Source organism: Maniola hyperantus, chromosome 18, assembly GCF_902806685.2.
Source record: "Maniola hyperantus chromosome 18, iAphHyp1.2, whole genome shotgun sequence".
Classification (NCBI taxonomy): Eukaryota; Metazoa; Arthropoda; class Insecta; order Lepidoptera; family Nymphalidae; genus Maniola; species Maniola hyperantus.
In genome coordinates, this window is record NC_048553.1 from 7,856,926 (window position 1) to 7,878,065 (window position 21,140).

At 36.1% G+C, this 21,140-nt stretch overlaps 2 protein-coding genes across 10 annotated transcripts in view; one reads left to right on the forward strand and one right to left on the reverse strand.

Annotated features, from left to right (window-relative positions):
• Nucleotides 1–141: 141 nt before the first annotated feature.
• Nucleotides 142–8,316, forward strand: LOC117990462 (putative leucine-rich repeat-containing protein DDB_G0290503). The gene is made up of 10 exons (XM_069504464.1): nucleotides 142–316; nucleotides 402–596; nucleotides 988–1,125; nucleotides 1,589–1,831; nucleotides 3,015–3,098; nucleotides 3,286–3,439; nucleotides 4,211–4,383; nucleotides 5,212–5,307; nucleotides 5,772–5,933; nucleotides 6,347–8,316. Exons 1-9 carry the CDS (start codon nucleotides 251–253, stop codon nucleotides 5,916–5,918), a joined length of 1,296 nt encoding a protein of 431 aa, XP_069360565.1. The 5' UTR covers nucleotides 142–250; the 3' UTR covers nucleotides 5,919–5,933; nucleotides 6,347–8,316.
• A 1,067-nt stretch (nucleotides 8,317–9,383) lies between these two features.
• Nucleotides 9,384–21,140, reverse strand: part of LOC117990456 (serine/threonine-protein phosphatase 2A 56 kDa regulatory subunit gamma isoform-like) — a 65,953-nt gene continuing 54,196 nt past the window's right edge. For 6 of the 9 annotated variants that reach the window (XM_069504536.1, XM_069504535.1, XM_069504534.1 and 3 more), the window contains 2 exons: nucleotides 17,788–17,965; nucleotides 9,384–17,102 (listed from right to left, as the gene is read on the reverse strand). In XM_069504536.1, coding sequence (XP_069360637.1) covers nucleotides 16,959–17,102; nucleotides 17,788–17,965 — 322 coding nt within the window. In that variant the 3' untranslated portion in view covers nucleotides 9,384–16,958. The remainder of the gene's footprint in view (nucleotides 17,103–17,787; nucleotides 17,966–21,140) is intronic. The other 3 variants (XM_034977905.2, XM_069504531.1, XR_011237795.1) reach the window with 2 other exon arrangements.

Sequence of the window (21,140 nt, forward strand, 5' to 3'; positions counted from 1 at the left end):
CTATTAGGCCTTAAACCTAAATAAAACGCCACACTCAGACAAAGGATCAAGGTGGACTTGTCACGTACAAAATACATCTTGACTTGATACTTAGTCTGAGTTGTCAGACGTCAATGGACGTCAAATGTCAATGTCAATTGTCATTTCCGTGATTTCCATTTTCATACGAAAGTGGGTGTACGATTCAGTAAAATTACAAAACTAAATAATTTTATGAAAAATTAGAGCTATGAACTCGTGAAACTTAATCATGGAGGGATTACCTTCTGGTGACATTCAGGCCAAGTATCAAAAATTAGCGGCTGAGTATTCAAAGGTACATTAATTGTTTACGTTATTTAGAAAACATACAAGTCTAGTGTTGTCGGCAATGTTAGTAAATTCATTGTTTCCGTTCACAGTTGAGGGTTCACGTGAAAGTATTGAAGAAAGGAGTACTAGATGAACAGGCTAAATCAAACGAGCTACGGGAAACTTTGAAAGATAAGGAGAAAACGTTACGGAAGGGTGAACTCGAAATTGATTCGCTAACGTTTAGAAACCAGCAACTGACGCGCCGCGTCTCCGTCCTTCAAGATGAACTTGATAGCCTGCAGGTGTTCGATTTGCTAATAATATAAATAAGACATGTACACTATCAATGCATGCTCATTTACATGAACTTCATGGGCTCTTTGTTAAAAGGATATCGCCCTTCAATTTGCGTCATATAAAAGCATTTTTGAGTAGTTGAAGGCAATTTTCATGACTAAGATAAGACTTAATTTTATCTTATTGCAAAATGTTTATATTGCCAAAAAATTATCATGCAATTTGGAGATTATCTTATATTCGTACACCTTATCAAGAATTCTATCTTAAAGTCCATTTTAATATTGTTAAACTAAGTTTGCAAGTAGAAATTCTTGGCTATTAAAATATTTATTTGAATTCCTGCAAGAACTTATTATAGAAGATATTTTTTTAAATACATATTCTTATTTTTAGAATAAGTTAACAAAAAAGTCCAAAAGTAAAGGGGAAGAGAAATCAGCTGCAACAAGTAGTCCACAAGGTTTAGATGCAGGTCTTCTTCAAGAAGAGTTGCAAAAGAAAATAATTGAAAATGCCCAGTATGCCTCTCAGGTATAATATAATTGATAGTTAAATAAGGTCCATAAAGTATTGAAAATAACCTTAAGTAGGTACTTCATCATCCCATTGCTAGCTCACTACTGAGCATGGGTCTCCTGACAGAATGAGAAGGGTTTGGCCATAGTCCACACTGGCCAAGTGCGGGTTAGCTGACTTCACACACTTTTAAAAACACTATGGAGAACTCTAAGGCATGCAGGTTTTTTGGTGTTTTCTGTCACCATTAAAGAAAGTGATATTTAATTGCTTAGAATGCACATAACTCTGAAAAGTTAGCTATGGGTGTCCAGGATTGAATCTCAGAACGCTGATACCCCTGATAGGGACGCAGATGTCTTAACTAGTAGGTTATGATCACTCTATGTTTCTCTTATGTACCTAAGTACCACCTACTTATTGCAAATTTACAAAATATTATAACTGTGTGTATTATACAAGCAATTATTTTTTACAGCTTTCAGATAAAACATTTGAAGTATCCCAGCTTCAAGCCACAATAGCCGACTACCAAAGGCATATCAGTGAAAGTGAGAGCAAATACAAGTGTGATATTGCAAAGTTAAAAAATAAAAACCAAGAACTCCAGTTTGCATTCGAAGACGTGCAAAAGGAGAGACTGGGAGTGGTGCCAAAGGCCCAGACAAGTAGTCAAGCAGCAAGCTGTAATGGTGACTTCCTTTCTGAAGCTGGGAGCCTGGTAAGGTTTTATTTTTTAGCTAAATAGGCATGCGCTTGACTGCAATCACACTAAATAGTATGTGAGGATGCAGCCCAAGGCAGATTGTAAAAATTGATATACTTTTCTATTTTGTTGAAATCATTCATAGATTTTGATGTAAGTGACTATTCTTTTATTACCTTACTAGCTTATGCTTGCGACTTTGTCCACGTGATTACACAAATTTCACAGGTTGAATTTTTAAAAATCCTTTCTTAGCTGACTCCTACGTCATAATAGCTATCTGCACGCGAAAGCTGTGCATTGATAGATCAGTCAGTCAGTCACCTTTTCCTTTTATATATATTATATTTAGATTCAAGTGCTAACAGGCACTTGATACCTACATAATTACATTTGTCTTTGAAGTTGCCACTTCAATGTCCAATAGTAAATTATAGTGTCAAACCGAAGGTCGATTTCTGTTGACCAAGCGCGATAATGTTTGATTAAGAGCATTATGGCACCACATTTAATGCTAATGAAACACCATCAGCATGTCCATATTTATACAGCTCAAATGTACAATGTGCTGCGGATGACTGCTGACCTTCTTCACATTCTAAGCCCTGCCGGACATGCACCCACTCGCATTGGTCTTCACGAGCCGAGTGCGAGTGGTCGTATTTATTACCTATGGTACGTAACTGCACTGACACGTGCGAGCAAATGAGGAGTTCGTTGTGCCATAGGTTATAAATACGACCACTCGCACGCGGCTCGTGAAGTGAAGACCAATGCGAGTGGGTGCATGTGCGGCTGGCTTAAGAATTCCATTCCACTTTCGTCACGTGCGGCTTTTGCTCCGGGTACCACGCGTGTCTAATCGAAAATGTACGTTCAGCATGAATGTATTGTGTGTGTGACAAACATTTACAATGTCAGTAGTATAGGGTTGTTGTCAACTAGACAAATCAACTTTGCATTAAACGTCAAAACGCGCGCTTTGTATGCGAGCTTCTTGACGTCACAATCATTTGACGTGCTTTTTTAGTTTAAAATGGATAATTTAAAATGGTTATTACACTCAAACTAACAAAGGACATGGATTTTACGTATTTTGGAAGACTCGATCTATTTAATAATCACTGAGAAGCAGTTTTTTTTTCACATAGGTGACATCCCTATTGAGAATAATTAATATTCAATTTTTTGTTTTTAGGTTGGAAGCGAGGATGCACTTAGTTCTGTAGATGACTTAAATGTCAACGAACAGCTTAGTACAAGAACACACAACTTAGAACAGGTAAATTGTTAAAAAAATGTTTTATTTAATTGTCTCTCATTATATTCTTATTGATTTATTAATAACTATGGCCTGTGACAGATGGAAATTAAAATAGTTGATGATACAAATAGTTGATGATGATTAATTATTTATAACTTAAAATAATACTAATAATAAATAATAATACCTGAAAGGATTTTTTTAGGAAAATCAAAAATTACGCATGGAGTATGAATTGTTACAAATGGAGAATGAAAGTCTAAAACTAGAAATAGGTAGATACGTGTCCGCGTCCCAAAAGAGAAGAGGGGAAACTCATGACTCTGGAGACTTCAATTGTTTCAGCGATACTTCAGTAGGTAAGTGTCAGTAAATTTAAATCTGCCTTTGATTTAGTTGAGATTTAATATTATGACAGCAACAAAAGCTACCCTGTGCAATGAGTAACGTCGTTGCTTGCGGGCGGAGCGAGAGAGGGAGTTAACTAAATATTTCCACTATGCTCATCTTAACGTTACAATTTAAATTTTTATGATATTTATATTATGGTTACAAGTAGGGTACCAAATAAAATTATAGAAGTTTTCGATTATACATGTATGACAAACCGGCTTTACTTACGTATTTAGTCGACGCTAGCCCGACTAGTTTCGAACCCATCCGGGGTCCTTTTTCACAGGGACTCAAAACGTGACTAAAGCCGGTTTGTCATACGTGTATAATGGAAAACACTCACGATAGCTTAAACGCTAAAAAAGGTTTCCAATCCTATTGAATGCAATAAAAAGATCAGTCTACCAATAGATGATATTCATAAATATTTGTTTCATATAGGTCACCTTGTGGCACTTGTCAAGACCTTGTCTTCTTCAGTGATTTGGATTCTACTAAGAGGCGGGCAAGAAACGCTAAAGTTACTTTTCCTTACTTGTTCTATAAGATATTGCTACCTGCCAAATTTCATGATTCTAGGTAAACGGAAATTAACGGAAAGGAAACGGAATTGGTTTTGATTCCCTTGATAGATCTTGACAGATAGACAACAAAGTCATCCTATAAGGGTTCCTTTTTTTCTCTGGAGATATGAAACCCTAAAAATTGTGTCAACTGGTCTCTATGTATGTGATCAGACGCGGAAGGTAGGGTTACGGGCCTGCTGGGCAGCCTACAAACGCCGTTCCTGGTCAGCCACGAGCTGCTACAGCGCGAGGAGCGCCTGCAGGCCTACTTCCGTGCCAAGCTGAGCGAGCTGAGCGCGCAGCGGGATTCCCTCGAGAGCAAGACTGAGCATTATCTTAAAGAGGTGAGCATTGAGTGTTTCATAGCTCTTGAGACTTGAGACTTTTGTTTTTAACTGCCCGTAAATGGAGTTACATGAGGCCTATAGAACTCGAGGCATTATCATATTATGTAAATTAAGTGTGTAATTCTGTGGGTGGTTCCATAACAAATAAAATAAAATAACTAGATATTACTTTGTATTTACTCACAATTTTTTATATGTTGATCGGGCTAATGTATTGTGTGGACGCTACTGTCGCTCAGGACGACGTAATTGAGACGAAAGCTGCGCTCAGGCACTACCACTCAAAGCACGTTGCCGAAAAGTCAAAAGGGGTTATTACGCCTTGCTAAATCGACTAAATGATTTTATTACTAATTTCAGAGCAGTGTAACACACATATTACACTGCTTTGAAGTGAGGAACAAAATAATTTAGTCGTCTAAATTAAGGAAGGTGTAATAGCCCTAATACGACGCGAAGTATCCTATCTAAAATATTGTGAAACAAAGTTTATTCTCCTTGATATAATGTATAAGTTGTTCCAATCAAATCGAAACGAGCTTTCGCGCTTCTTTTTCGTTTTGCTTCACAGAAAGTACATTATTTAGTGTATTGTACAGTTTACTTTGTAAGTGCGTCGTTTTTTGATTCTGTTGTAAATTGTAATGTACCCCCGAGCAACATGTACCTTACATGTTTGAAAAGGATTCAAAATTTTTGTAGAGATTAAAACTAATTTAATCATGAGACTCAATATAATTCTTGTGATTAATCTCCACTTAAATTATTGTATTTGTTTCGAACAATGCGAAGAAATTCAAGAATCGTTACTTTTCTTTGCAACAGTGCGAGACGCTTCGGCAACGATTCGAAGTGATGGAACTGGAAAAGGAGGCCGACGCGCACACCATACAGGAGAAACACAACACCATTAGCCGATTGGTAAACAATCCAACATTTATTTAATCCATTATTTCTTAGCTATAAGTCCCATAGAGCCGTAAAACCTGTTAAAAAAATAACTCCCATCTAAGCGCGCGTTTTGACGTTAAAGAGTTGCTGATTTGATTAGTTAGCAACATCCTTATTAATTAGTTTATTAATTTATTTGGAAATCAAACAGCTGTACATTTGTACATTTTACATAATTTTAACCTTTATCTAGATAATTTCAGTAAACCAGTAAAGTTTTCACATTACAATAGATTCATAATTACTAGTACTACACCTACTTTGCTAAAAGTCCTCGGACTGATCGCAAATCACAAAATTAAAAAAAAAAAAAACAAATTACTAGTACATTTCCCGATCGGGTAGATATACTTATTTTAATTTAGGCTCGCGTACAACAGTTAGGTATAGGTAAGGTTGTGGACATATTCTGAAAGAGCCCTCTGCGACTGCAGGAGGAAGAGTTGCAGTCGACGTGCCGCAACTACGAGCAGCAGCTGGGCGTGCTGACGGAGCACGTGGCCGCGCTCAACGAGCACATCGCGCGCCAGCACGACCAGCTCACGCTGCTGAAGCACCAGCGCGACACCAGGAGAAAGTAGCACATCCCTATACAGGTCACGTTTTTTTTATAACTAGAAGGCCCAAGACACGGAACTGCCCGCCGCGAAATTCAAATTTAATTTGGTTTTTTCACAATTTGTAAACTAATGCGACAAAGTAGACTTATGGCATTCAAATTTCGCCCCTAGCAATATCATTTTCACAGGTTTATATAAAAATCTTTACTTGAAATGTCCAGTAGAAATTAGTCAAAATAATGACTAATTTGTGAGAGTAGATCACGTCAAACTCGTTATTTTGACTAATTTCTTAAACTCAAATTGATGCCATAAGCCTACTTTGTCGTATTAGTGTACAAATTGCGAAAAACCAAATTAAATTTGAATTTCGCGGGCAGACCGTGTCTTCCACCATAATGTGTGGTAGATTCACAGAAATAACAGCAAATTTTGATTATTAATTACAGGCCCAATCACCAGCCTGCCATTGATGAGCATCACCTCAATAATACAACTGACCTGAAATCCTTGACCGTTATTATTATAATATGAAACTTGATAGGTATATGCTTTTCTATTCACGAGTTATGTCTTATAAAATCTACCCTACCTACTATAAACTAATTTTGTTTTATAGCAACATTTTTCGTCACAAGAATTTACTTTTAAGTAGGTACTTTATAAAAGATTTGGTCACACAAAATAGTGTTCACTAAAACGTGGTGGCAACAATATGTTGCTAACCAAGAAAAAAGGCTAGTGTGGCCCTTCTTACATTACGGTATCCTACGCGAGTCTCGAAGATGAGTCGCTGAGGAGTATCTCACTTACATTTGTATGGTGATTCGCACACTTCGATACCCACCTTGTCACTCGCGCGTCGCGTCTCCTACGAATATCTGCAAAATGTCGGCGGATCAGCAGTTAGATATTTGAGTTCATGAAGAATTCTATGTTTTTAGTAGCATAATGTACGAAACTCGGATAGCGAACATGTATTCTACTGGCATGCGACTGAGGGATCGTCTCTTGCGAGTATCGCAATGTATGAAGGGCCTAAGTTTTGATAAACACATAATATTAAGTCAAAATATGTTTATTAAGTAGTATTAATTTTTCAAAATTCAATTTTGTTTTCGCATTTTTTTGAAAATAAATAATTAATTAAAATGTCCAATAGAAGTAAGTATAAGAATTGTATAAAGTAACTTTATCTGTACACAAAGCTGTTCATATTGTGTTAAAAATATTACATACCTAATTTATTGTAAGAAAAAATAGGCAATATGTTTTATACCTAAAATACAAAGTATTTACAGTTTAAATTGATCTCTGAATGAGATTAAAAGTTTGCAACTAGGGTTGCCAAAAGTGAAAAATGTGTATATTATATTTATTAGTTTGATGTCTTCACATAGATGGACTGTAAAACTGTACACATTTTTACTATTCAAAAAAAACCGGCGAAGTGCGAAATAAAAAATTTCGTGAATACCTACATTTTAATTTTTTTTGTGATTTAACCACAAATTCACGGTTTTCGGATTTATTTCTTTACTTGTGCTACAAAACCTACCTATCTACCAAATTTCATGATTCTAGGTCGACGGAAAGTACTCTATAAGTTGTCTTGACAGACACGACCGACAAACGGACAGACAGACAGACAACAAAGTGATCCTATAAGGGTTCCTTTTTTCCTCTTGAGGTACGGAATCCTAAAAAGGGGCTTGTGCAGACAAGGGACTATTGTCCGAGGAAGACAAAAGTCCGTCATCTTATACAATGGTGTTTCAGCGTACTATTAGTCCATCGTGTGCGTTATGCGATGCAGAGTTGTTATAAAATGACACGCATTATTATAATATATCTGAGCATTCCTATTATATTATGTGCAAGGCCTAAGTAGTAGTCATTTTTTGTAAATCGGCTAGTGATTTATTACTTCTAGAGTAAGGAATTGAAGATGCAATATTCTTGAGTGAATAGATTATTATTATCTCATAACATAACACTGTTTGCTATGGGTTGACAGCCTGTATTATTAAAATTGTTCTGCCGAAATAAAGTTTTAACCCTATGTTTCACATGCAAAATCTTGTAACAACCCTATATTGTAAATGGTGAATGAAAGAAATAGGTCGAACTGTAAGTTTTGAATAAATTTGACTGGCAATATTTAATTGTAGGCTCACGGCAATATTATTATGTAGATAAGCGATATCCAGAATTCTAGATCCTACTTTCTGTGAAGTTAGATAAGTTTGAGAAGCTAGTGTTATGTATATTAAACATAATTCAGTGGAGATTGCAGGAGTTATGCTCGCTATACATAAGAGAAATTATTATTTAAATCTTGTAATTATTTATGTGTAAAAATCAATTTGGTATACAAATATTGTGTATTTATAAATATTAATAAATAGTTTTAAATATTTTTGCTTTTTTAATTTGCATGCAAAGTATCGAGATGGCAATCGGGGTGCGGACGCCCCGTACAACACCCGCGCTAACGCGATGCGAGATAGCGCGGGTGACGTGCGGGGTGTCTCCTCGCCCATACCCCGATTGCCATCTCATCCTGTCTCTTACTATAACAAACCTAAATCCTTATAATTATTTTCTTTGTATGTGACTATTTCACGGCTAGCTGATTTAAAAGTCTGGCGCGCTCTTGGAAAGGCTTCCAGCAATGGACGCAAAAAGGCTGATGGATTGGATTGATTTAAAAAAACCTAATACATTGCATCTCTAAGGACGAGCCTAATCTACGTAAGTAGCGGTGATAGCCTAGTGGTTAAGACGTCCGCCTCATATTCGGGAGGTCGGGGCTTCGATCCCGCACCTCGCCTCCAACTTTTCGGGGTTATATGCGTTTTAAGCAATTAAAATATCACTTGATTTAACGGTGAAGGTAAACACCGTGAGGAAACCTGCATATTTAAGAGTTCTCCATAATATTCTCAAAGGTGTCAGCACTTGGCCGACTATGGCATAAACTAAAATTCTTCTTATTCTGAGAAGAGACCTGTGCTCAGTAGTGGACCTGCGATGGGTTCATACATATTATAAAGAGGTAAAGATCAGAAAGAAGGTAATCACTGGAACTACTGAACCAATTTTGAAAATTCTTTCACCAGTAAAAAGCTACATTATTCCTGAGTGACAGGCATGTTTTATTTAAATAAAATAGAGACCTTACAAAAATTGTAATAAGCTACCCGTGCGAAGCCGGGGCGGGTTGCTAGTAAAATATAAAGACATGAGATATGAGGTTCGACATTTTTTCTATATATAAAAATGAATCGCTAAATGTGTTGCTGATCGCAAATCTCGAGAACAGCTGAACCGATTTCGCTAATTCTTGTTTTATGATATTTCTTGAAGTACGAGGATGGTTCTTACGAAAGAAAAATTCAAAAAAAACCCTGAAAAAGAAACGACTGTAAGGCGGTACGGAGTTCGTCGGGGCAGCTAGTTTCCTATAAAATAAAACACGAGAAATATATGCACAACTTTGTATTATAACGATAATCATAAGCACCTTACAATATGTCATCTGTTACAATATTTTGTTTTCAACAGTTACATTATCGTTACAAATATTTATACAAAATTTATCAATTTGTTGAACAGCTTCGCAAATTATCGCTAACGTGGTCAGTCCATTCACTCCCACATACAGAGATCTACGCCTAATTAATATTATATTTATAAGGCTTTGGATCTACCTTTGTATCATTTTGGCGTACTTCTGTCGCAAAGACCCGTACGTGTACATCATCGGGCCTTCGCGACAAAGGTACGATTAGTTTGAGATCCCACTATTTCTTTACCTTTCTTTCTTTATGGTGTTGTGGTTACTAATGCATTAAAATGGAATTCTCAGGGATAAGTATCCATGAATAACTAACCACTTTTTGCCAGGTTGCGTATTAATATTTGGTAGCAAATTAGATTCAATTTTTTCGTAAAAAGTTACACTAATAATTATGATTTACATATTAATAATAATGATACAATTACAAAGATGGCCATATCTATAGAGAACTTTTTCTTTTTAAATTAAAATGACTTACGCGAAATTTTAATAGGCCACGAGGCACTAAGGTTGATATTGATCACTAACACACATACAGGTTCATGAATGGATACAAATATATCCCTATGAATTGAATTTCAATTGAGTAACACATGAGTGTAGATATCATGCACTGGGATCTCAGACTTACATCAAAATAATACAAATATGGATTTGCCTATTGCGACCGAGCCACTGTATCCATCGCTTATTACAAATGATTTCTTAGAAAAATCGCACAAATTCGCTTACCAGAAGCAAAATATATAATTCCACATACACCGCTCACGTACCTATATCTTATCGATTTTATAGTATAGATATAATAATATATAATCTACCGATACATACAGTCACTCGATCGATTTTAGTAAAATGGTATGTAAATGTAGATGTGTTTTAGCGGTGAACCAAAGTAACTATAATATTAATTATTGTGTGTACAAATTCATCTTTATATTAAATTAAAATTACTTAATTTAATTAAAGTTATAATTTGCCCCTACATTCAGCGGGACCCTACATCGTATAAAATATTTTCGTGGAAAAGGATACTTAAAAAACCATGTATTTTATTATTTTCAGATTTAAGTTAAATTCGGTATGAAATCTTTAACTTATTACCTGACTACTTACCTAAATACTACCTACGTTCTCCTACGATGTGGGGTCCCGGTGAGTAGGGACACAGTTATTACGAGTTTTCCAATCGACTTAACTGAGGTACGGTAGGTGCGTGCGTGTTGATGCCGTTTGAAATCAGAATTTACTCGTGAACAAAATAACACAATTTTTGCCTAAAGTAAGTATAATTAAATTAAAATAAATACAAATTTACATAAGATGATTTCAACTAATTTCAACCATTCGTTCAACTTACACGCACATTCTTATATAAAACATTTACAAGTTTTATATAACCTAACAGATTTAATGACGGTGCTTCCTAAAAATAAAATCTGCCATAAAATTGCTTCAACATAATCAGAATCACTTTTGGCACACTACGCGTACAACAAAAGCAGAAATATAAATAACGCAAATGCATAAACCGTTCCCACAGATTAAATTTATAGAAATGTATTAAGGGCTAAGTAATTTCATATTCTTGAATGGTGCTAATTTGGTTGTAAATCATTGAATAAACGTATAGAACAACTATTTCAAACAAAATCGTGATCCACAGTGGCCGGTGACAACTGTCTAAGACATGGATTTTTTGAGACGTCATAAATCACCCAGTAGGCATTCCTCCGATTTTATTGTTATTATCGGATTTTTATGCACTTAAATCACCATAGCCACTTCATAAAAGTATCTAGTAATTATGTAAATTAACAATAGCTAACTAAAGCGCCTATACTTTTACTTCTAGTGATCCTATCTAGTCTGTCCCTGTTAATTTGTTAGTTTGGAACTTTTAGAATCATAAGCCACGACGTGCAATGCAGTGGCTAAAACTCGCCATGATCTATGGCCCTTTTAATTATTTTATTATACAATATTACGGCAAGGTAAGGCCAAAATATGGTGCAGATTTTTTGGAGGTCCACTATAGTCAAATAAAATTTTTAAACAAACAAAACATGGAATGATAAAATCAATACAGGATAATAGACTATTGAAATATTTGATTTCAATATTTTTTTAACATTATTATTTTAATTAGCCAATTTAATAAATGAAAATAAATATTATAATATAATTAAAAAGTATATCGTATCATTAATAACATCTTAGTATGTGATTATGATTAATAACATGTTATCAGAAATTAATTAATAAATGCGTACAAGTGACGTCACAAGTGAGTCTAAAATTCTTGATGAGGATCCCCATCTGCGAGCTGAGCGGCCCGTAAAGGTGTGTACAGTCGTTTGGCTTGGCTTGGGATGCGGCTTACGAGATATCTATCGGATGGCCCAAGGTTACGTCCGCTACTTGCGTCCGATAGTTTGCACAGTTCAGTGTACATTTTATTGTCCAGCTACCTATAAGTCGCGGCAAGTCAGCCGCGTCTGATAATAGGGATGATAACTACTAGTCAAATCAGCGATTTTTTATCAAACGTCCAAACGCTCGCTTAGTATGGGAACTTGTATGAAATACACAGATGTGACGTCATAAACATTTGAGTAATATAGCGAACTTTTTTGGCTAAATCGATAATTTAAAATGGTTAGCAAACATAAAACCAGCAGCGAATGTGGATTTTTTTGAATTTTGGAAGACCCTCTATTTAATTATTATTAAGCACGTGGTAAGTTCGCGTAATAATTATCTCCACAATATGTTACAAATCCAACAGCCGACCATCAAAAAGTATAATTTATTACCTATTTTGAATAAATTATTTGACTTTGACTTTAAGAAATAATTTGTTTTTGACCTAGTCATCATCCCGATTGGTTTCTGCCTCGAGTCGCTCAGTTCGGAGCTATAGATCCGTAAACTATACAGCTATACCTCACGGTTAATTTGCACGGGTCGACTTTCGCCGCACGACTACGACGCAACGCGGAAATCGAGCGTGTAAATACCAATTCAACTTATTGTGCAGCCAGTAATAACCATTTATTGGTTAGTGTTTAGAAACGCGGCGAAAATCGACATGTGTGTATCCACCTTACGTACGTACCACGTTTTTGGTTTGACTTTCGTTTATTCTTTAAAATAATTCCTTAAATCTTAATTAATAATAGTTATAATTGAACTAAATAGCGTGATAAATTCATTTAATAATACTATGGGGACAGACATAATGATTATGTGATAGAGGAGTTTCCCATTAGTGAAAAAGTGTCCAAAACTTCATTATAACTAAATAATTAGAAAAAAAATTGGGTCGACTTATTGTTTAGTGGGTTATTTTAAACACTATCTAAAATATTTTATACGCACTTCACTATAGCGTCCATACACTTGGAGGGGTAGCCCGGTAAATTACGTCACAAATGCACAAGTACAACCCCTGTCGGGGATATCTTTCTTTGAGTAATACAATATACAAGGCACATTGCTGGATAGTTAAATCGACGCGACTCGACTTGACTAAATTGTTGCAATGTTAACTCAGCATCTCCACAAAAACGTTTTACTGGAAAATCTTAGCATTTACTGTAGCTCGAGCTATTACAGAACACATGATGAATAAATTAAACAAAACAAAGTCAAATCAACGCATGCATTTGTACCTCTTACCCCTTATTTTGATTTACACAAACTTGTACATTATATAATAAAGTTCAGTTTACTTTGTAAAGTTCTTGAAAAGACGCGTCACTTCGACTGTGCTGCAATGTGCCTTGAGCCTAAGATTACACTGTGCACATTATCGCCATACTGCAGAAACCAGTTGCGACGAGTATGCAGCAGAAAATATTGTACATCAACCTTAAGATTAAGATTTCGGCTTTGTAGAGCGTTGTCACTGTCACTTATAGACACATGACATTTTCTCGGTCACAACGATAGAGATAACGCCCTACAAAACCGCTATCTCTTTCTAAAGGTCGATGTACAGTATTTTCTGCCGCGTACTGTAAATATTATCGGTCTCACCACAAAAACAAGGTTTAAACTAACCTCAAACGTTTGTTTAAACTACGTTTTTGTGGTAAGACAGAGACATTTTAAAATCGATACACGCAAAGAACACAACAGGCAACTTTTTCCTGTCGCCTTTGACGTTACATTAAATTCTGATATATTACAGCACATTTAAAGGCAGGCTATTTTAAATTTACCAGATTTACAACAATACAACAATCATTTATTGTATAAGTTAACTTTAAAATATATTTAAACCTCTTAATCGTGTTTCTGTAATAACAAAACTACCTTAATTTCGTCTATGAAGACTAAATTAGAAAGATCTATCTATTTAAATGCAGCGTGCAGACTATAACACGTCCTTAAGATTGCTGATTGTGCTATGTTGTAACACTGTTCTTTTAAGACAGCTACGCGTAGCATGCTTGATATTAGTATTTAGAAACGCGCATTTTCGCACAAACGTCTGAACTTGGCCTTAAACATTAAAATACTATAACGATGTTTCTTGGGCTCGAATTCACTCCCTAACTTTCAAGGTAAATTAATAAACTAAGAAACCCTTCAATAGGGTCTTGGACTGTAGTAATAAAATGACGTGATTTTTTTGTATAGCGGTAATTTTTGGGGCTAGAATTTATTATTAGAGAATAATATAACAATCATGATTTTTATTCGTCAATCATGATTAATTACGTCACATGGCGTAAACTTTTTCAATTTTTTTAACATAAAAATATGTTCCCGCCGAAATTACTCTATTTTATGTAAAAAATTGAAAAACAAATTTGCCGTTTACGGATTTTGACGTCATTATTCACCTTCCGTACCGCGTGACGTTAAAAATAAATAAAAATCATGATTTTTTAAATTATTCTCTTTAATAATGAATTCTAGCCCCATAAACTACCGCTATAAAAAATCACTTCATTTTATAACTATAGTCTAAGATTTTGTTTTAACGCAATCAAATAGGCCTTAACATTAATTAAACTACAATATAATTTGTTTATTACACATTGTGCAGATTCAGTTTTATACAAATCTTAACCAACTAAAATAACAGGTCTAAAAGTAGTAACATCCTTTTCATAATGTGTAAAGGGGCAGCAATCAGCAATACTTTTAGATTTGTCAATTTAGTTCAGTTTTAGACTTGTATACTAACAACATAGCCTGTACTAGTACCAATATCTTATACAACTTTCACTGATGTCTTGTTAGGATTTCAAAGTTATATTACGTCTAGCACCTAACTGAGTATAAGACATTTCTTGGCACGGATTCCTGGGTGACTTTATTAGTGCTTTAATTTTGCCATATAGAATAGAGAATGAAGTTAAAACATCCTGTATATTTGGGTATACTAATTGTAATAAACGTTGTATCAAAATCTATAGAACTTATAGTTACCCCAGCAACACATCAGTGAGAAGTACTTTACAGGATTTTAGGGTTAGAATAATGACTTTGATATAGTTAATTTGCCTGGGCCTTTTAAAATTTAAGGTATAAGTTAATCCCAGCAGAGTTTTGAAAACATAATTAATGCAATCTACTGTCAAATAAGTTAAATAGTTTGTTCAAATAAGCAACTATTATAATTAGTCTGTTTGACAGTGGAACGCAAAATTCTAAATTTTAACGGCCTTACCACAAAAAACTTTTTAGCATTAAACGCGAATATATTTTTGACTGTCTGAATCGTTTGTGGTAAGACGATAGAAGTTTAGTCGATTGATGCCTAAATGCTATGCTAAGGATATAATGTAAACCTCCGCAAGACAGTCTAGGTGACGTTTTCCAAAATCATTATTTCAGATGGGTGAATGACTTAATGTAATATACAGTAGCCGGGGTCTCTGTCACTCATATCTATGTGACGCTTCGTCGGTCTCAACGACAGAGATAACGCTCTATGAAACAGCTATCTCTTTCTAAAGGTCATTTCCTGCCCGGTACTTAAGTTATTTGTCAAGTCCAGGTAATTTTGGCCATAATATAAAGAACTAAGGCAACGGCCTCTAATACGAAGAGCTTTAAATAAGCATCCAGTGAGCTAATATGCAATGCATCATAATATGCCTATACCCTGAGACCCCACTCACAGAGCATTTGCACTGCACAGTTTTTGCAGACATGTAATGGTGCATACATATGGCGTAGAATCCTTCACACGTTGTTTGTATTGCAAAAAACGTGTGAACGGTCCTATACGTATTAGGTAAGATTTGTCCTGCAAAAAATTTGCGATCTTAATGCCATTTGAACAGAATCGACTGACGGTCAAAAAACGTGTGAACGGGGTTTTGTACTATCGAAGCCTGGGAGAGAACAGAAACTTTTGTCACAATGACAATAAGTGACTTTTGTATGGAAGCTTGTGTGGCCCAGGGTTCTAGGCTAATTAGCGGTCTAACATTTCAATATATTATATTACAAGCGGTAATCGTCCCTGTAATCTAGTCCGAACAGGTATGTATTAAAGTTGTAAGTGTTTCAGAACGTTTTTATTGGCTGACCTGGGAGAGGAGAGTAACTTTTGTCACAGTGACAAAGTCACTTTTGTATAGAAAGAAGCCGCTGTTACGTAACAAAAAGCCTTTAGCCTAGGCCATTATAGAGACAGAGCCAGCGCGTGCCAGACCTTCGTTATTTTATAAAAGCTGAAAGTTTTTCTGCATATTTCCCCAACACAGGAACGATCAGAGACTATGAAGTTGAAGCCACCATGGTTTATACTTTTCAACTTTAAGGGCGTCTGGCAGGGCATTGCCACGACACTAAGTGTCTGGCAATGCATGACGTGATTTGTAATACAATTCCGCAGAAAAAAAAATTAAGCTTTATACTTTGACGTAAATTTTTTTACACCTTTATTACCTGTTATCTCCCAAGACCACCATGATCCAAACTTCATAGTCGCTGATCATTCCTCCCTAAGTTGAGGACAATACGCAGATAAACTTTCAGCTTTTGTAAAAAAACGAAGGTCTGGCACGCGGTGGCTCTTAGTCCATTAGAGCATTCAGCTGGTCGCTTGAGGAAAAACTGCATTATTACAATTTCTTGTTGCAACAGTGTATTGTAGTTTATAGTGTTAAGAGATTGCGACCGTGACATTGAAGCTGTTATTTTAACGTAATCGATTACCTGTAGGGCGATGTAATAATGATTGATGCGGGTCTAAAACCTGCATCAATCATTATTACAATCTCAATTGTACTGATTGGCTGAATTTGTGCGATTCATGTTGCAACAATGCATTGTAGCCAATGATGAACGAGCGTCAACCAATCAGAGGTGATTGCGATCGTGACATTGTAGCTGTCATTCTCCCGCAATCGTACAGCTGATTGTTATGAGACAACATTACAGTAAACTAGTTCGTACAGGTATGTGTTAAGGGTGTAACTCGCGTGCACGGTGCGAGGCCGCAGTCCCCGCTAGCAGTCGGCATCGGGCGGAGTAGCGAGGTAGGGGTCTGTTCTCTTGTGCTCAGTCAGCGCCTTAACTGTTGACGTGTCCGCTGGAAGTTCCGACTTCTTCCGGAGGAGAGGTTTGTTTGCGTTGTAACTTTGTTTTCGCGCCTGAAATTAAAAATATCATCAACATCATCATTCTAACCAATCCACGGTCCACTACTGAACATGGGTTACCTCTTGAAATAAGAAGGGTTTTTACTTTAAGGCAAAACTCCACCAAACAGTGATCTTTGTCAGCCCTAGCACAGACTACGGTCTATTTGGGCTGCAAATTGCAACACCTGTCTGAGTTTTTATCTAGTGCTTTGGGTGTGGTGTAAAATGTTCACTTTTCATTAAGTCAATAAAAAAATAAAAATAAAACAGGGCAAATGTGGATTGGCAAACTTCACACACCTTTTAGGACATTTTGGAGAACTCTCAGGCACACCGATTTTCTTGTAAAGTTTTCCTCAACTAGTAACGTCAGACCGGGCTCACTTGGTCACCTAACCCGAGATATATACCAACGTCGTTGGTGCGAGCCACAAGATTTTATCAGCTTTTAAACTATTAAAGTTCAATTTTTATTCGAAGCGTTTAGTATACTTTACGTAGCAGAAGTACCTCCTAGCCAACTAAGTAGCCCAGAACGAAATCTAGTCATCCAAACTCCACATAGTCTTACCTGTCCTATCCTAGAGTGGTTTCGTGAAGCGCAAAGCCAGAAGCTAGCAAAAGAGGTCCTGAATGAAGATCGAGAAGGTGAGATAAATGAAGGGGCGACGGAGCGATCTTATGGTGTAAATACCTCAATGGTTTCGGGGTCCAGCCTAGGGAGCGTCATATCATTGTGCGGCAGGTCGGGGACGGGCTCGACGGGGCGCGGGTAGGAGCGGCTGGTGGGGTTGGCGGCCGCTCGCGCCTCCAGCTTCTGCCATAGCTCCTCCCTTTGCATTAACCGTTCACGCTCTCTGAAAACAAACAAACTATAAAATATATATGTATAAACCGGCACACGCAATTTTAGGGTTCCGTACCTCAAAAGGAAAAATGAATCTTTATACTACTTCCCGTTGATCTAGAATCGTGAAATTTGGCAGGTAGGTAGGTCTCATAGCACAAGTAAACGAAAAAATTCGAAAACCGCGAATTTTTTGTTACATCACAAAAAAAAATTGAAATGTGTTCATGGAAAAATAATTAGTATTTTAAATTTTTAAAGCAAGATAGCTATATACCAAGTGGGGTATGATATGAAAGGGCTTTACCTGTACATTCTAGGTCTACTTAATTATTACTTGTTTTTTATCTGTATCTTATATGTAATAATATCCAATAAATTTAATTTAATTTTAATTCTAAAACAGTTTTTTTCAATGCATAATAGTATTAATAAATGTATAATAATTTATCGCGCAAAATGTCAATCAGAGTACGGAACTCTTCGTGTGTGAGTCTGACTCTTTTATTATTAAGGCCATTGCATTCGCTAATGACAGTTGCCGTTTCACCTTGAAACTAGCAATTTTTGTTTTGGCTTTTGGTTTTGGCGCAATTTATTGACATTTGATCAGCTGATACTAATTACTAACACGCACTTTTAGTACTTTAACGTACTAGGGTAAAGGACTCCAGGAAATGAACGAATACGAAACCTCGAAAAAATCGGTGTACATACATTTAAAAAAACGGGCCGAATTGAGAACCATCTCCTTTTTGGAAGTTGGTTACTAAATGCGAAAGTGTATCTGTCTGTCTGCTAAGGCTAATTTTTAACCCGTAAAATTAGAGAGTTCCCACGGGATTTTCAAAAAGCCTAAATCCACGCCCACGAAATCGCGGGCATCATTTAGTATTTTTTTATTATTTTGTGTATCTATATTATAGTCATAAATTATTTAATAATCAAAAAGAGCAAAAATAATGCGCGGTATTAATTATTGTTATACTTTTATTTTTTTATTTAACAGGAAAACTTACAGCTAATTGGAAAAGTAAATTGATAAGAACAGAAGAAAATTGAAGCTGATGACAAGTTTCACAAATAGAATTTATATAAGACTAGCTTATGCTCGCGACTACGTCCGCGTAGACTACATAAATTTCAAACACCTATTTCACCCCCTTAGGAGTTGAATTTTCAAAAAATCCTTTCTTAGCGGATGCCTACGTCGTAGATAGATAGAAATACTTTATTGCACATAAAAATATTACATAACATGACAAAGAAACTAAAACGAAAAAAAGATTGTATGCAAAGGCGGCCTTATTGCTCACAGCAATCTACCAGGCAACCTTTGGTGAAAGGAGAAACTAGGTGTGTTGGATAGTACTTACACGCAATACAGAAAAATGAAGTAGTGTAAAACAATATAATATAATTAATTAATAAGTACCTAACTATTTCAGTAATACATACATAACTATCATACATATACATATCTATTATAAATATCAATATATATACAATCCATAATAGTAATACGACTAATACTCGACTACGACGACGATAGGTATATACCTATCGTCGTCGTAGTCGTAATAGCTATCAGCATGCCAAATTTCAGCCCGATCCGTCCATTAGTTTGAGCTGTGCATTGATAGATCAGTCAGTCAGTCAGTCAGTCAGTCACGTTTTCCTTCTATATTAAAGATCAAAAAACAAAAAAAAACTCGACTGAGGGAGAGAGAGAATAGAGGCAAAAGTAGTAAATGTTTGTCGTATACCGTCAATTGTAACACCTACAGTTGACGATTGATTTTTAAAAAACCTAATTCTACGCGGACGAAGTCGCAGGCATCACCTAGTAGTTTATAAGTCACTTAGGACCTTTGTAAACAGCGTCATACTTACTCATAGGCGAGCAAAATCCGACACGATTTTATTCCGAACGTAGAGGGCTGGCAAAACACCCGACATTTCTTGTCGGCGCCAACACAAAATCGGTTTTAGTCAAGCGTGCATCATATAAAATGTTCTGCCACTGGAACATCCGATTAAAATCCGGGCCCGACAACCGACAAGTGGGAACCGACTCTTACGGAAATAATCGACTGTGATAGACAAACAGACGGAAGGACGGAGCAAATCGAACCATAAGGGTTCCATTTTTAGGGTTCCGTAGCCAAATGGCAAAAAACGGAACCCTTATAGATTCGTCATGTCTGTCTGTCTATCCGTCCGTATGTCACAGCCACTTTTTTACGAAACTATAGGAGCTATACTGTTGAAACTTGGTAAGTAGACGTATGCTGTGAACCGCACTTTCACACAAAAATAGAAAAAAACAGTAAATTTTGGGGGTTCCCCATGCTTAGAACTGAAACTGAATAATTTTTTTTCATCAAACCCATACGTGTGGGTTATCTATGGATAGGTCTTTAAAAATGAAATTGAAGTTTCAAATATAATTTTTTTCCAAACTGAATAGTTTGCGTGACACTTCCAAAGTGGTAAAATGTGTGTGTGTGTGTGTGTCCCCCTGTTACTTCTAAAATACTAGAATGATGAAACAAAAAAAAAATATGATGATATTACCATGAAAGTTTGCTTTCACCGAAAATTGGTTTGAACGAGATCTAGTAAGTAGTTTTTGATTTATCGTGCAAAATGTCGATAAAATACGATTGAAGTACGGAACCCTTAGTGCGCGAATCTGATTCGCACTTGGCTGGTTTTTACGATTATGGTACGGAAACCCTTAAAAACTCTTATTCATAAAAATTTGTATCAGCTGGTTTAATTCCTAGTAGTTTTTATTTATGGTAAAATCCTGTGATTTGTTCATTCACTTGAGTCTTTTACCCTAGAACCTGATTAAACCGACCGCCCCATATCGAAACCCAGTAAATGACATTTTTTGAAAAATCGTTATCTTATGTCATAATTTTTACTTCAATAGTATCTCCCATTATTGTAAGGAAAACAGCATTAAAATCTATACTTCCACATCCATATCTATACTCCATACCTACTTAATATTATAAATGCGAAAGTGTGTCTGTCTGTCCGTCCGTCGGTCTGTCTGTCTGTCCGTCCGTCGGTCTGTCTGTCTGTCTGCTAGCCTTTCAAGGCCCATCCGTTCAACCAATTTTGACGAAATTTGGTACAGCGATAGCTTGCATCCCGGGGAAGGACATAGGCTACTTTTTATTTCGGAA